A 16,805-nucleotide genomic window follows, 5' to 3' on the forward strand; every position below is an offset into this window, starting at 1 on the left:
ATCCCCTTCTCACATTTCCTCTGCTCACGCTGCCACCTTGCCAACATGAAGGATGCAGTTTCTCCGTGTAATTTTGACATTCTGGCTTTGAGATTCCAAAATTTAGGCTTCCCCTCTGAGTTTTGAACTTGAACAATTTATTTTTGTAACCAACCTTCGTCCACAATCTCAGCATTTCAAGCCTCTGTTTTACGTTTTTGAAAGGCTCAATCCAAAGCTGAATGAAGTCAGTGGAAGGACTCTCCCTAACCTCAGTGTGTTTTGGATAAAGCCCTAAGGCAAGGCTCACATTCCATACATTTTAGCTTGGATTTGGATTTTCATAAGCTTTAACACTCCAGAAAGCTGCCAGTTTCAGAAATCTACATCCCATAGTATGTGTTTCCAGCTTCTTGGTTTTGTAAGAATGCTTAAAGTTGAGAGAGGAGTTAATGAATTTTTCAGGACTATAACATGAACCAGTGACCTTCACACCACACCAGTTTTCATTGAGGATGCTGTGTTTCCTTCTCTTGTGTGAACATTTGTGTCTAAGAAATATGAATGCACATAAAAGCAGGTTCATTTACAGTGAGGGAGGTAAAAAGCTCTGCTCAGCAGAAGGGTGCAAACAGAGTGCTCAAATCCAAAAAAGAAAGACGTAAATGCATCTGTTTTTATTTTCACCCTTGCTTTCTCAGTGTAGGTTTGGTTTGTTTTTGATTTATACCAGAACAGATTATTAGAATACCACTGAAATTTCTAATCCAAACAGACTTATTATTTCAGTTGGGTCTGACCCCTTCCTGGCTAAAACCAAAGCAAAATTTGATAGGAACAGAACCATATCCCTTTGGCTGTCTGCAAAGAAGTACTACTGATGCCTGAAATCAGTACAGCTACATCCATTTACAAAGTCACTGTCTGGCTCCCAGAATGCTTTTTTTTTTTTTTGCCATGACTGTCTCAGAAGAATATTCTTTTTGTATTCATTGCAAAAATAAATGTAAAACAGGAAATATTTTTGTCCTGTGGTGATAATTAATTTCTGAATATAACCATGAAACTGTTTAGTACAGGAAGGAAACAAATTTTTAAATGGATAAAGCAATATTTAAGAAAAGTAAACAAAACCGGCAACATTTTTTGAGCATTGAATATGGAAATGAATCTATGTAAAATACTTATCTCCCTTAATGTCCACTCTTTGCTTTAATTATCTTGGATGTATTATGAATAACAAATAATGTTATTCTTACCTGCAGTGGAGTAAAAATTCCAGCCATATTATCAGGCTATGGAAATTTTACAATAATTTTCAAAAGTATAATTATATAATCCAAAGTAGTATGCGGCTTTGTTTGCCACTTGAAATAGTTGCTGCACCAGTGGGTATTTCATAAACCAAAGTCCTGATAATACTAGGGCAAAGAGGACAGCTGAAAACTTCAAGTCTATCCCACTGCTACCTCCATTTGCACCTGGCTCCTCCAGGAAAAAGTCTTGTTCTGCTTTGCTGCATGTTTGCAATAAGGAGACACCAGCAATATTGTGAACTCTACTCTTCTGCAGCTGTTAGCAGCATCTTTTTTCCATCATACAGCTGCCAAGGCATATGGAGGCTCTAATTCCTTAGTGCAAAGAGACTCCTTTTCATCACCTTTTATATGAAGTAAATTTAGGCTAAAAGCATACAGAAGAAATGTGACATGAACCCTTATTGTGTATCAGTATTCTAGCTGCTGCAGCAATTTCAAGCACCTGCAGTTTATCAAATTAAACATAAGAACAATTGACATTGTGGGAATAACAATCATCTAGGCATGCCATTTGGGAGGCAATAACACATTTTTTCCTTGCACTTTGTTTTTAGGACCTTAGTGTTCAACTTGAATGTCTAAAGAAAAATTAGTTGTGAACATGTAATATTTATTAGAAAAATATTCAGTAGAAAAATAAAGCTAAGAAAGTCCTCCACCACTCACCCTGTAAAGATATTTCTTTTCCACCTGTCATCCTACTTTTTTATTTTGGAAACGAAGCAGAAAGTAACCAGTTTATTTTAACAATTTCAAAATATAGTGCCAGCTAATCAACCTCTTCCTACTGTCTTGCTCACAACTAAAAAAAGGATGCTATGAATACTTTCATATGCACCAAATAACAGCATAGAACACTACTAAATACTTAGTCTGACATGCCTAAAATAAAATAACTTCATCAATCTGTATTAATCAATAGAGACCTGTTGGAAGACATTGAAAATTTCAAAGTACTGAAAGATTTCAAAGACTGAAGACCCTCACAGAGGTTTCAGGGTTTGGCATTTCTTGCCTGTTTCTACCTTCAGCCCTTGACAGTAACCCACAGAAGCTCTTCAAAGTGAGCTAAGAACATGAGATCTCATTGTCTTCCCATGACCATGTAAGGAAAGTTTATGAAGGGCAAAAGAGAAGTAGTATAAAGCTCTCAAAAGTCCTCTAGCAGAGTTTGAGTATTGAAGTCTAACTCATGAGTGTGACTCGTTTCACATTCTTGCACAGAAGCGCCATGAAAGGCCCTGGACTCCTTAGCAGGCTATTTATCTTTATTGAGATGTGGTATATTAATCTCATTTTTAAGAGAATACAGAAACATTAACTTTATGGCATAAAAAGCATAGCTTAAGGAGAAAAAAAAAATCTTCTCTAGGTTTACGCTTGGGTTATGACAGGAAGTAGAGTGAGTCTACTTTCCTTTCATAACTGCCTGGTTTCTAAGCATCTTTTAATCAGAGTAACCTGCACATGCTGTAGAGACAGGCTGAGATAGATGGGATTGCTCCACCTGGAGAAGAGAAGGCTCTGAGGAGATTTAATAGCAATTTCCAGTACCCAAAGGAGCTACAAAGGAGTTGGAGAGGGACTTTGTACTAGGACATGTAGAGATAGAACAAGGGGGAATGGCTTCAAACTGAGAGTAGGTTTAGATTAGATATGAGGAAGAAATTCTTTATTATGAGGGTGGTGAGTGACTGGAACAGGTTGCCAAAAGAAGCTGAGTGTCACATCCCTGGCAATGTTCAAGGCCAGGTTGGATGAGGCTCTGAGCAACCTGGTGTAGTGGAAGGTGCCCCTTACCAGAGAGGGGGTTGGAACTAGATCTTCTTAAAGTCCCTTCCAACCCAAACAGATCTGTGATGCCATGAAATTCTTAAGGTCTGCCTGGCCTGGCTGCAGTAGCTGGTGTGTGAGCCACTGCTGTCAGTTCCCTGTAGGATACAGGAACCTGCTTCCCACTGCACCTGCACACGAAGGGATGCTGTGCCAGAGCATTCCCGTGCCCGCAGCAGCAGCTCCCGCTGGCTGATTACAGGTGTTTTACCCAGGTACCATCAGGTGGGTGCTGCAGGCTTTAAAAATTGGACTTTGTAAGGAGTTCTTTTTTGTTTGTGTTTTTTTGTTTTTTTTTTTTTTTTTTTTTTTTTTTTTTACCCGGGGAAAACCGGTTTGTGGCCTGTGGTCAGGCAGCCAGCAGGCGGCAGCCTGTGCCCGCGTATGGCTCGCCGAAGTTTTAGCCATAATGTTATGATGTTATGAGGATTTTTCCTGGTTTTTTGTTTGTTTGTTTGTTTGTTTGTTGGGTTTTTTGATGTAGGTTTTTTTGTGGATTCTTTTTTTTGTGTGTTTGTATGTTTGTTTCTTCTTCTTGCAAATTGTCTCCCCTCTTAAGCTGTTAGTCATGTCTGTACAAATAAGCCCTTGAACTCCGTCCATGCACTCTGTCAAAGCCCTCAGCCTCCCTCACCTCCCCTCTGCTGCAGACCCACTTATTCTAACCCGCATCCCGATTTACAAACTCCCTTCTCTTCTCAGGGCTCTCTAGCCTGGCTACCACCTCACTGCAGGGAGGAACCTTCATCCTGTAAGGCCTCCACTCCCAGGCCTCCCTGAATTCTGTGGGAGTCTGGGCAGTGCCAGTCCCCAGAAGGCAATGCCATGTCTCCAGGCTCAGCAGCTGCTGGATTACAGCAGCATCAGGAGACTGGGGACTTCAGCCTTTGCAGAGGCCGAGTTTGGCCCTGAGCGCAGCAAGATCACTCCTGTGTCCTATTTCAGTCAGCATCCCCCAGTGGAGCTGTGGTGCTGGATCCCCATCAGCCCTGAGAGCAGCCAAGGCACTGATGAAGACAAGGCCGCTTGTGTGCAGCAGGGGCTGCTGCCTTAACACAGCAGTAAGGTCTGAGCAGCAGGGTCTCATCAGTTAGGCCTGCTTTTGCTGAGTTGGGACACCCCTAGGAGCCTTGTGCCAGCACAGGCTGCCTCCCAGCTACAGGAAGGCACTAAAGTGCAGCAAAGACTATCTTGCCCTGAGATTTAGGGTCTTCTGCTGAAGTCCTCAAGTCCTCCTTTTTCACATTCCTGGACACGAGAATGTCTGTCCCAGATCAACAGAATGGAATGTGAGGTCACAGGGATGACTATGCTGCCCCACATCCAGTAGGTCTCAGCATCTAGTACATGGATTAGGAAAATGAACTGCTCTCAGGCAAACACCCTCCTTTTGACTAAGGAAATGCAGCAACTTGCTGAAAGCTGTTAAATTCTGCCAGTTTGCAAGTGTGGTATTTGAAACACTTTAAAACCCAATGAGAGAGAGAATATAAGGTAACAGGGTTTAAGCATTGGGTGTGCCTGCGAGCCACCACCTGGGAACAGCTCTCTTGGGGGAAGTTTGAAACCATTTCTTATTGGGCAGACTGATGGAGACAAGGCCTCTTACAAGCCATCACCTTGCTTCCACCTGCTAAATAGCCCTCCATGCAGCCCTGGGCGAAGAAATCATGGGGAGCAAAAGTGGGGAGTCTTAGACAGGAATCTTAGACAGGGAAGTAATGGAGTCTTATTTGTATGTTTGGTGCATTATGTGAAAGGTTTACCCCACTGCTTTTCTTGGCACTTGAGGATGGCAAAAAAAGACAACCCCAAAACCATGGACAGGTCAGTGGTGATGATCTGCTGTGGGCTGTCCTGCAGCCCCACTCTGTACATCCATGCTCCGTCATCTTCCCAGTCATGCAAGACGTCTGCTCTGTGTCACAGATATCTTTTGTGAAAAATCCTTTCTTGGGATTTTTCTCCCTTCTGAGAAGCTGTAGCCTCAGCAACAAGATGTAAACAATGGTTATCTGCTGCTGTGAAATGCAACAGGTGCATCTGTGATTGGCCCATCTTGGATGTTTACAATTAATGGCTAATCAAGGACTGAACTCTCTTGGACAGAGTTGGAGAGAGCTCCTTTGTTATCATTCTTTTCTATTCCTAGCTTAGCTAGCCTTCTGAGAACTTTTCCTACCTTTTCTTTTTAGTATAGTTATAATGTAATATATATATCATAAAATAATAAATCAAGCCTTCTGATCATGGAATCAACGTTCTCGCCTCTCTCTTCACCTGCAAACCCTTGTGACCACAGTCACAGCTCTGCACATCTTTTTTCTCTGCAGTCTCTAACATCATCCTGTGAGATAATGGAGATCTTTTATGTAGGATAGGCAGGGGTTTGTGGAGAATAGCAGCACTGGAACTGTGAAGTCCTAGATGTCAGAGGGATTTCTTACACTCTGTGTATCCAAACCAGCCTTCCTGCCTCCCTACAGCTAGAGACACTTCCAATTTATAAGAGAAAACACACCAATTAAATACCAAGAGTTCTTGTTTGCACATGGCAACATTAGATACTGCAGTACTTTACTCAAAATAAAAAGGTATAAATTAATGATTTGGCAATGGCATTGCGGGAGTGTGTGTGTGATTTTAGATTGTGATTCTAGGGGTAGGTTTTCAGCTGAGTTTTCATCTCCCTGTGCCCAGGATGGCAGGGCCAGGGTTATGTGTACCAATGGCCATGTGAGGATAAGCCTGTGGTGGGAGGAATTCTGAGCTGCAGTGCTGAAGCCTTGCTCTGTTTCTGTGGGCCACAGGCTGAGAGCAGCAACTCTCCTCCATGCTGCTGTGAGCACTTGCAGGTGTCTTTGCCGCAGGAGGGACAGCATCAGCTCTGACTTGTGGGGAAGCTGTTGGGAAATGCATGTCTGTAGGAGAATGTATATATAGAACATACGCATCTATCCTCAGCTAGTAAATTTTTAGAATTTCAGTTTCTGCCTGAAAATGGGAAGGTGACAGTGCAGAGGAATTTCTTTTTTCCAGTCTTGGGGGAAAAAGGCTTTGATAAATAATAGCATGAGCAAGACAGGAAACATTATTTCTGGGCATTACCTTGAGCAGATGTGATATTTCATAGCCTCTAAGATTAAATTCTCGACCCTAAGATAAAATTCTTAATTTTTAAATGCAAAAAGTCTCTTAAATAAAATAACATAACCTGTTGATCTTATTTGCACCTAAAAAATTACTTCTCCACTAGTACTTTTAGAATGGATGTTCAGCTGCTTGGATGAAAGAGATGAAAAAGGGTGACAAATGTGGTTTAAATACTGTATTAGCTCTTTTATTTATTCAATTTACTTAGTATCACTGTATTAGCCAAACACAGGATGGGTGGTTGCTGGACCAGTTTCTAGTTGTGGCTAAAAACTCTTGCTGGTGCATAGCTCCAAAAGTTACCCAAAATAGGCTTTTCTTGGCTAAAATCTCTCCTTACCTTCACAAGATAGCATCTCATCTATGTCTCTTTGCTGATTGAGGCATTGCAAGGTAAGAGAAAAGAAGAAGATATTGAAGTGTAACTAGAGGGAGATGTGATCGTTTGAGAATTTCTTGGATGCACTGATGTCTTAGAAGCTTAGATACCATGGAGATAGTTGCCTTAGCAATGTTTTAGCCACATAGGCATTCACAATCATGCCTGCTCTTGTGGCAAAATGATGCTGTGTTACTTTTTTTTTTTTTTTGCAAAGCTTCTGTGAATGTACAGTAAAGCAGTTTATGGGTTTTTAACTAGACATCAGATTTTCTCTCAAGCTTCTTGTCCTTGACATTCTTTTATTTTTTCATTGACGTTAATTCTGAAAAGAAATGTCTTTCAAGCTAAGGCTTTTGTACATACAAGAGCCTGTCTGGTTTGGTCTCTGTTCACGTCAAGATAAAAAAGTCCCACTTGGAGGGTCAAAAAGGGTCAATTTCAGAGGTTGTGTTCAGAGTTTTGTCTTTTAAAAACTAGTACAGCCTGAGTTGCTGTATATTTAGCATTTCCACAGCATGACATAATTTTAAAATCTGTGTATTTTCACCGTAGGAACTCAGACAAGCCAAATGTTATGAAAAATGGAATAAATAGGCAATAAATGGAATAAATGTCTCTTTTATGATTTGCAGAGTATCTTAATAAAATCAGTATATATATATAAAGTGAGATTGAAGACAAAAGCATTTATCTCCTCTTGTTGGAATTGGAAGTATTTGCATTTCAAAGTTATTTTTTGGAAGGAAGAGAGTTTGGAATTTTAGGACAGACAAACCTACTGCCTGGTAGGGCAGCAGGCTGCCAGAGATGACAATAAAATGTTGGTGGGGCAGTGATGCCTCTCTGCAGTGTGTTTGCCCTCCCAACACCTCCCAGCTTTAGATTCCATGCGAGTGGCAAACCTGGCTTTCCAGCACTTTCACTCAGGATTTTGTCTTTGATCACAAGAGCTCTGTGATTTTCAAACCATGGAGAAGCACTGGACCAGCTCACTTGCAGTATGTTTGGTTTTACCTCAACCAGGTTTGTGCTCCTTACACCTGGGGTCCCTTGATAGAAATATCTAGAGGAGAGGTATAAGCCATTGAAAACTGAAGTGTCTTTGGTGTTTTTTGGTGTATGCTAGCCATATCTGAATATGGGAGCCCCGTGAAAGCAGTAGATGCTACCTTCTTTCTTTCAGTTGTACACCACACTCTCCCTACCCTTCATTTAATTTTTCTCCCTTCCAAGAAAATCAATAAAACACATTTAAGAAAAAACTTATTTATGCTGATCTTTTTCAGGCTGTAAACTATAGACTCATAGAGCAACTCATGTTGGAAGGGACCTCAAAAGACCATCTGGTCTAACCTTTTGTGGGAGCCTCAATGAGATCATGTAGCCTGTTCAGTTGTGCCTTCAAAATCTGCAGTGATGAGACCTCTACCCCTGGGGATGTTGTTGCTGTTATTCTTCCTGCAAAAAATTTCTTTCTTGTTATTGAGATGAAACCTATCCTCATGCAACTCATGTCCATTGCCTCTTTTCTTACTTGTGCATCTGCTTGTGAAGAGAGAGCCTGTCTTCTTTGTATTCACCTTTTGACTACTGAAACTACAGCGAGGTCCTCCTTGAGCTTTCTCTTCTTGAGGGAGGAAAATACTTAAATCCTATAGTCTTTTCTCATAGGGCAGATTCTCTAGCTCTTTGATCATCTTTGTGGCCCTCCTTTGGACTTGTCTAGTCTGTGCATAGCTTTTGAATTGTGGGGACCAGGACTGGACACAGTACTCCAGCTACTGTGCAATGATGGGAAGAGTCCAGTGTGTCAATCTGCTTGGACAATAAGGACAGGTGAAAAATATTAGGAGATGAGAACTAAGGGCATTGAAAATAGAAAGAAATAGAAATACAGAACTGAGGAAGGTTTTGCCACCTGGGGAATTTCTGATTTAGATTTAGTTATCAAGCCTGCCTTTACCTGGGGTCAAGACCTGGGTTTGTGGTGGCTTGTATGTGCAGACTTTTTTTGTTTCAGTCACTTCCACTCCCGTCTAATCTGTAAGGCCATGAGAGCTCAAACCTGCATGAAATCATAATTAGCTGTTTGTCATTTCAGTTTCAAGTGATTCCTCCCACTGGGACTGAAGCAGAGCCTATTATTGTGCTATTTTTGCCCCACAGCCCTGCAGGAGTAGCTAAGTGTCCTGTGCTGAGATCTCTGCAGGGAGGAGCAGGTATGTGCTCTGACAAGGCTATGTTCCCCACCTGAAGGATGTTGGAGGCTGACAGGCCTGTTTCCCAAGCTTTTGCTGTCCTCTGCAGTTGCTTTGGCACTTTATGCTGAAATATTCCCATGATTAAACTCCACAGCATGTGTTTGAGACAGGCTGATCTTTAATTCAGTCGTCATGTCTGAGTTGTGCACTTTGTGAGATTCTGAAGTGCTTTTTATAACTTTTCAGATTGAATTTTAATGATGAGAACATAAAAGCTTTTCGACTCTTATGCACTATTTTTTGTTATAATCACCATTAATAATCACATCATAAAACCTCATTTTCATCAAGGTTTGATTCACATTTCATAAAAGCCTCTGGCAACTGCTGGAATGGCACACTCTATTCATAAAACTCACGTACCTGCTCTGCTTCATGAGGGTCCACCATCTGTGGTGGATGTGCAGCAGGATAAGGCTTTCCAAGGGAGCACAAGGCCTGATGGAGAGTGATGGCTTCCATGAGACTGCTGTCACCACAGCTGCTGGAGAGAAGCTGTGTGGTGGTGGTGAAGCAGTGCTCTTGTAAGCTGGGAAGATGTTCTGCAGCAGCGACTCTTGTGCCACTAATACAGAGATGTTTTTCCTTACTTTATGGGATAAGTCAGTGCAAGTCACTGGGAGATTTTTGGGAGAAAATAATGGTAGATATGAGTGAAGTAGATGACCCATTTATTTATCAAATTCAGTGCTTATAGTGGCTAATTTTGAAGTTGCAAAGACGTTTGAAACATTGTTCCTGGTGTAAATAAATGAACAAGAGAAATTCTCAAAAATGCACTCAAAGAAATCTGATTGGCGTTTTTAACATGCTTGTCCTGCAGTAAACATTGAGCCCATTCAATTTAATCCAAGTATATTTGTTTTCACTTTTTTAGGAGAACGCCCCCCCAGGGACAGATGTACTTGGATAACAAAGATTACAGTACAGTTTCTAAACAAGACATGGAGCTGAATCAGACATCGTCACATCAAACCATTTTATCTGCAAAGGTGGCAGCCAAGCCAGTCGCCAGAAGTTGCAATGAGCTGCAGTTATTTAAAGAGTATCATGGCATGGTAGCAAGCCTTGGAGAGTCACAGACCCTGTGTGAAAGGTCAGCAATAAGGGAGGATGGCTGCATTGCACTTGGGAAGGATTTCACTCCTGTGCCCATGCAGGGAAGGTAAGAATAAAAACAAACAGAATGTTTTTTTTGCAAATCAAAATTAATTTTTATATCCTTGCAGGACAGATACATATGTTCATTAAGTCAATATTTCTCCCACTGACACAAAGAGGCAAAACCTTAATGGAACATCAGGGCAGTTGTAATTGCCATAGAGGGGTCATGGATCACCAGATTTCTAAATTAATCTCAGTGTTAATTGCCACCACACTCCAATTTTGCTGTGTTTCAAGATCAGACAATTGTTTTTTCTTCTCTACTTTGTGTCAGAAAACACACAGAGATTAAATAGTTTTCACATCCCCCTATACCTCTGTAGGAGGATAGAATATAAGAAAATATAGAAAGTAATCTTACCCCCTAAAGAGTTGCAGCTGGATTAATTATTAGAGATTGGGAACAGCCCTGACTTTAACAGGCCACAGCTGTAGCCAATAAGAAGAGTGTTATAAAAGAGTAGAGTGGTTGGTTGAGGGGAATTGGAGTCAGTTGGCTGCTGTCAGATGAAGAAAGAGTCAGTGTTTGGAGGAGTTGCCCACGAGAAACATCAAGGAGGTATGAAACTTGCGCTAAGGACACAACGATGTGAAGACTTTGCAATATAATGACAACATGCCTCTTTCAGAAAAATGCATCATAAAGACAGAGAGAGAATCCCTACAGCTGAGGCTGCAAACACTAAAATGGCACAGTATAGCACCACTCTGACAGCTGACATACCACACATCAAATGGACAGAGTGTGTGCTTCTCATGCACCCTCTCCCACACCAGGAAAGGTCCAGGTTGCTGGGCAGGGGTGTTAATCTTTCCTGTTGAGACAGGTACAGTATCAGCAATTCTATTTGTGAATACTCAGAAATAATTTATAGACCCCAAAATATTTCAGGTGGATTTTGAAAGCTTTGAACCAGCAGCAACCACAGTGAGTGAAAGGCAGCCAGGGTGGACTGTCAACTTTTTTGGGTAGTTTTGAGCATCTTTAGAGTGAAACCTAAAGTGAGAGAGAAGTGCTGTACCTAATCCAAATTCCAGATTAGGTACAGAGCACAGGCCTCAAAGTGCTGCCTGGCAGTGTCTGCATTGAGCAAGGCTTAAGCTGCAGTTGTGAAGTACAGTGCCTGCACAATATCTGGAACCTGATGCTGGAGACCTTTGTTGTGTGGCTACAAATCAGGAAAATCCTGTCATGTGGGAGATGCAATCCTAGGGCTCCCCATAATTGTGGCTGTGCTAGTGACATCTCTGATTTGATGAGCAGGGCTGAGATCTGTACCATGCCCTTGCAGCTCAGTTAGAAGGAAATGTGCTTATCTTGGGAAGAAAGAAAGTTTGGGACATTTTGGTAAGTTCCCTGACCTGAGCAAAGGACAGCCAGGCTAGCTGGGTGAGTTTTGTTGTGCCTTTTACTTAGACACATCATAAGTATGGCATAGAGATCTACAGCCAACCCAGTCAATTTTTTAATATGTTTCTGTCAGAGTGAGAATTGGAAGTCATTATAGCTATGCTTTCCAAATATTAAAAAAGTAATCAAATTATCAGCTTGATCAAAAAAGTCCCATAAATCCTTTAGATTTTTCTTTGAGTATTTGAGGATTTTTTGTGTTGATTAAGAATTTTTACTGGCAGAAACAAATCTTTTAAAAGTTTCTTCAGTTCAGTATGTGAAGGCATGAGTTAATGTCCTATTCTGAAAGAGCATGGTAAGTACAATATATATGTGAGGATGGGAGGAAGGCAAGGCAAGAGAAGGTAAGGACTGAGTGCATCTGAAGACAGGGTGTTTCCTTTGTGAATTCACATCTATATCTTGCTAAAGCTGTGTTTGCCAGTGCTATTTACTGTCCTGTTTACTATCCCGGCACTTGAATGAAATCCAGATTTGTATTCCTATGGACCAGCTTTCACCATTCTGGCTTAACTTCTTCCTATTATTTTTCAGTGAGTGATATGAATTCATGTTGTAGTGATACACAACTTCTGTGAACTTCTGAACCAGTCTGGCAGTCATCTCTGGTCTCAGATGCCAGACATGACAAATACTAGGTCATGGGGGAGCTCTCCTTCCTGTGAGCACAGGGGGTAACTCCAAGTCTTTTGCTAACACAGTTAGCGTTGAGTAAACTGGAGTTACTGTGTGTGATTTAGGAAGAGAGGTACAATTAAATAGACAAACCCATACCCATGTTCCCTTTCAGACAAGTGTATATCTAATCTTCAATAGCAGTATTTTAGGGCTCATAAAAGGCTCTTTCAAAATTTTTTCTTGTTGATCTTTGCCTATTGCTTTTCCAGTATTGATTTTTTTGGCATGAAGATTAAACTTATCAGTCTCTCCTTAGCATGTATTTTAACCAATATACATCAGGTACAGTTCAAATACTGATGTGACCTGTATCACCACTCTATGTGAGCAATTACCCTTAAATCATTGGGACTACCCAACAGAATGCAGGTAAAAACCTGGATAATCTTTTGCAAAGTCACAAGTTTTTTGATTAGTTTCGTTAGAATTAGTTTTCAATGTAAATTGTTCTTTTGCTTGCAAATAAAACTACTGATAATTAAAAAAGAGAGGACACCAAATATTTCTTTTCCCCATAAAGTGATTCACTAAATTGGCACATCTGTATGGTTTGTTTTAATGCATCTACTTAACTTAAATTGCTGAATTATCTTTCAGGATAAGATTCCTGGTTCTCTAAATTTTTCAAATGTATACTGAGACAAGACTTTCCAAAGAATCTATTTAATGGAACAGGGGATTTATCTCGCTCTCTAAAGTTAACTTTAAGAAAGTATTCTTGTTTAAGCAGGGCCATTTACCCTCGGTAAGAGATGTCCACTCTATTTTGGACCGAGCATTTCTGTTTGACTGCAGCACAGTGCTGCAGGTATTTTGTGATTAGTGTACCTATTGGGCTGCCTGCCTGTCAGCATGCCTTCTTATTTACTTTCCATGTTGAAGAGCAGTACCTTCTAATTCCAGGTTTTACTGCATTGCCTTAGGTTCCTTTGACTCTGTGTGAGGAGATCTGGGCCATCCACCGTGGTCACTCCAATGATCCTGTATTTCCAGAGTGTCCTTCCCCTAGAAATAAGCCTGTCTGCCTTCTTGTGAACAACACAGTTTCTTCAGTCCTGCTTGCTGTGGGCAGTGTAGGCATGCCTCTCTGAAGTGGACCAAGAATGAGCTCCAGTGACATTCTATTCAGTTGGAATGCAGCTGGCCTAGGTGTATGTTTGCACTGAACTGTGGTGTACTTTGAACTATCAGAAATGCAGCTTTTAAGGTACCAAAATATAGTGATGAAGTCTGCATTTTGATTTTTAATTTCTCTCAGATTCCTCAGACTTTAAACAATGGCTTTACCAGGATCCTTTTCATTACAGTTACATGAAAGTGAGTTTTACAGTCAATGGACCTTGGTCCAAACCACCTTCATGAGCTCCTTACCTTGCAGGAAGATTCCACGCTGCTTTGTGGCAGCAAGGGCAACACTCTTAGGTCAGCACTGACATCTCTAAAGACACAGGCTGCTCCCTTCCACCATGTCTCTGTACATACAGAATGTGGCCCCCAAAAAGGCTCTTTGGTCTCATCATTATCAGTGCTATTTGCATGGGAAGAACTTAACAGCATGGTTTCATAAGAACCAAATCTGAAATCCTCCTTTGTGATTCTCAGGAAGAGGGTGAAGTCAGCTATTTTTGTCTTAGGAGTTCATGAGCATTAAAGGTAATCTGTAGAAATGAAGTGAATAGTAATTCTTAATTCCATGTAAGTAATTACTTTGCATTACTCCACTGAAGTTATATTTGGATGAATTTGGCCCTGGAGTTTTATGACCATTTAATATGATAGTCCTTAGAAGACTTTATTCTTTGAGAGTCATTAAGAAAATCCATCTAAAGGATAATGAAAAAACAACCAAAAAAGCAAAACCCTCAAAATTTTTAAAATCTGCTTGAAAATGTGTTTCAGCAAGCAAAACTATTTCTTTCAGCATTTCTCCTGTCCCTCAGTTTCACTTATGTAATAAAAAGTAAAAACAATCAACCAAATCCACCTCTTGCTGAATCTCCCAGGATCAGTAGGGGGATCGGTTTGCAGTGAGAAGGTCAGTGAATTAAACGTGTCTATTGAATCCTTGGTTTGTATCAAACAGCAGGAAGATTGTAATTTTATTTGCTGTTAGCAGGAGAAACTGGAAGAGGAGAAGGTACTGTATAGTGAAAAGTCTATATGAGAGTGAAGTTATGCCTTTAACCATAAGGGATTATAAATCTCAATTTTGATTTTTAATTATGTTGATATATTGCTACTTTTAAAAGACATTTATGGGATTTAGAATTAGATGTCAAGAAGACATGCTTGCTGTCTAAATAAGTAAAATTTATGTGACAATTTAAAAGCTTCTTTAATTTATGTGACAATTTAAAAGACAGGGGAAAAGACTAAGGGAAAAAATCCTCTTCAAAACAATAAAACTACTTTTTTTTTTTGGGCATCCTAAGGCTTTGATCTTTGGCCACTAGAACAAAATGGGATCATCTATTCAACAGTCAAACAGAGAAAGCATCATTTTCACATCATAATTGCCTGTTTGTGTAACAACCATTCTGATTTTAGTGTCAATCACACAAACATTAGAGAAGAGTCCAGGACAGATAGATGACTTCATAACAAACTGCCACCTTCATCATTCTCAAGTTATCTTGCTTGCTGTCTGAAAGATGGCACTTCTGCCTTCCTTCTCATTTCTTATCCATAGTAAATGTTTCTGCATTTTGATTCCCCATGTGGATCTTTAAATGCTATGACACTACAGTAAACAAATAATATGGAAGGAGTTGTAGAGTCCAACTCTGCCAATTGATTTAGTTTGGTTCACCCTCTCAAACATTTATTGCTTACAAGGAGGTGTGTGGCTGCAGCACAGCTTATCATGAGCAAACTGTGTAAGGGCATGAACTGCTGAGACTCTCTCAGCTTAGATTAAAGCTTCCTGCTGTTGCCTCTACAATATCATAAAAAACTATTCAAAGCCTGAAAAGCTCAAAAGAAGCAATAAGCAGCTCTAGCAAAACTTTAGGTTAAATAGTAGGAAGTAAAACAGAAAGACCATATTATGCACAATAGGCAAATAAATAAGTTATTGTGGGATTCTGCTGCCCTCTTCTAATTCGCTGTTCTGCATTTCCTGGGAAAAAGGAACCTTGCCATGGTAACAGAAACAAGACTGAAATTTAGTTATATGATGTAACTTAGAGTGTTTGACTTCATTTGATCAAAAGAGGTGTGTTCAGCTAAAGACTGATTTTGACATACTTTCTGCTGTTAATGAAGCCTACAGAAAGGGCCTTCATTCATTATAAGTTTCTCTGTGTTCTAAGTTAATTTTTTTGTTGCTGTGTATTATTCATCATTTCAGTGCTAATTGCTTATAATTATTCACATTATAATCTCAGATTGGTCATATACTACAATTTCTATTCTGCCATTGACAGACTAAAATCACAGTGCTCCCATGTAGCCACTCAAATGCTTTTTACTCTGACAGAACATTTTGTAAACAAGAACCCACCATTATTAATTTTTGTTTCTGAGTGCTCTGTTGAAAGAATTGGGGGATACTAATTAACTGCTTCACACTTTCCCAATTGTCAGGCTAAACACTGAGCTTAGCACTCAGTGAAGAATTTGCAGCGTACTAACTTTTAAAAATAAAGTGTTTCATTTGAGTGCCTGTGACATTCCACAAAGCTGTTGAATTTTGAAAGCAGCTGCCCTTTTCCTAATAGTTAATAATATGGTAATATGGGGTTTGTCTCTGTGAGACCTCTTAGGCCAGTAGTGGAAAGATGCCAGTCATATACAAGATGGGACTGCACAGCACTTCCCTTACATAAACTTCCCTGTTTAAACAGGAGAAGGCTTTTATTGTCAGATTTTTTTTTTTTTTACATTGAAGAGTAAAGCCAACAAGTCAAACTTTGAAAAGAAATGTGGTGTGAAGGGCCAGTCACTGTTGAGCAGGGGGGTATGCCTGGGGCTTAAATAGCTGACATGAGGAGTAGCTGGCCATCTGTGATGAAGCAAATAAACTCAGACACTCAACACCTCTCCATGAAGCTTTTAATTGGAAAATGGATTTGTGTGTTTTGCTCCTGGCTGATGTGCAAGTGTGCAGCCTCTGACATACTGACTGATTTACAGAAATCATAACTTTTCATTAGCAGCTGGACAAGTTATACTAATTAATAAGATTTCAGTTTTGTCCCAGTTTTTCTGCCAAGTAGATGTGCATGTTTTATGTGAGGAAAAACAATTGAGTTCTCATGGACAGTGACTAGGAAGAAGGGAAAAAAGCATAAGAAAACCATGGTCCTTACATACATTACTGCATCAGGTGGACGTGCATATAGGCAGGCACTGCAGCACTGGTTTTGGGTGGTAAATGGTCTTCATGATAACATGGCAACTTTTCTGTGGGCCCAGGATCTGCAGCTGAAGGGGCAGAATAAGACCTGAAAGTGAAGCCAAAATAGTTGAGAAAGGGAATAGTGGAGAGGAATCTAACGACTGACAGTAAGTTTGGGCCATTGAAATTTAAGGTGTGGACCTCAATGACCCTGAGGAGGAACAGGAGCCGATGAACTTTGCAGAGCAAAGAGGGAGAGGAACGAAAGCACTTTGATTTCATG

General features: G+C 40.3%; 1 protein-coding gene across 2 annotated transcripts in view; it reads left to right on the plus strand.

Annotated features, from left to right (window-relative positions):
* The first annotated feature begins 9,818 nt into the window (after positions 1–9,818).
* OCA2 (OCA2 melanosomal transmembrane protein) overlaps positions 9,819–16,805 on the plus strand; it is a 162,160-nt gene continuing 155,173 nt past the window's right edge. For both annotated transcript variants that reach the window (XM_063150517.1, XM_063150518.1), the window contains exon 1: positions 9,819–10,092. In XM_063150517.1, the coding sequence (XP_063006587.1) occupies positions 9,827–10,092 (266 nt within the window). In that variant the 5' untranslated portion in view covers positions 9,819–9,826. The remainder of the gene's footprint in view (positions 10,093–16,805) is intronic.

The sequence above is a fragment of the Melospiza melodia genome, chromosome 2 (genome assembly GCF_035770615.1).
Source record: "Melospiza melodia melodia isolate bMelMel2 chromosome 2, bMelMel2.pri, whole genome shotgun sequence".
Classification (NCBI taxonomy): domain Eukaryota; kingdom Metazoa; phylum Chordata; class Aves; order Passeriformes; family Passerellidae; genus Melospiza; species Melospiza melodia.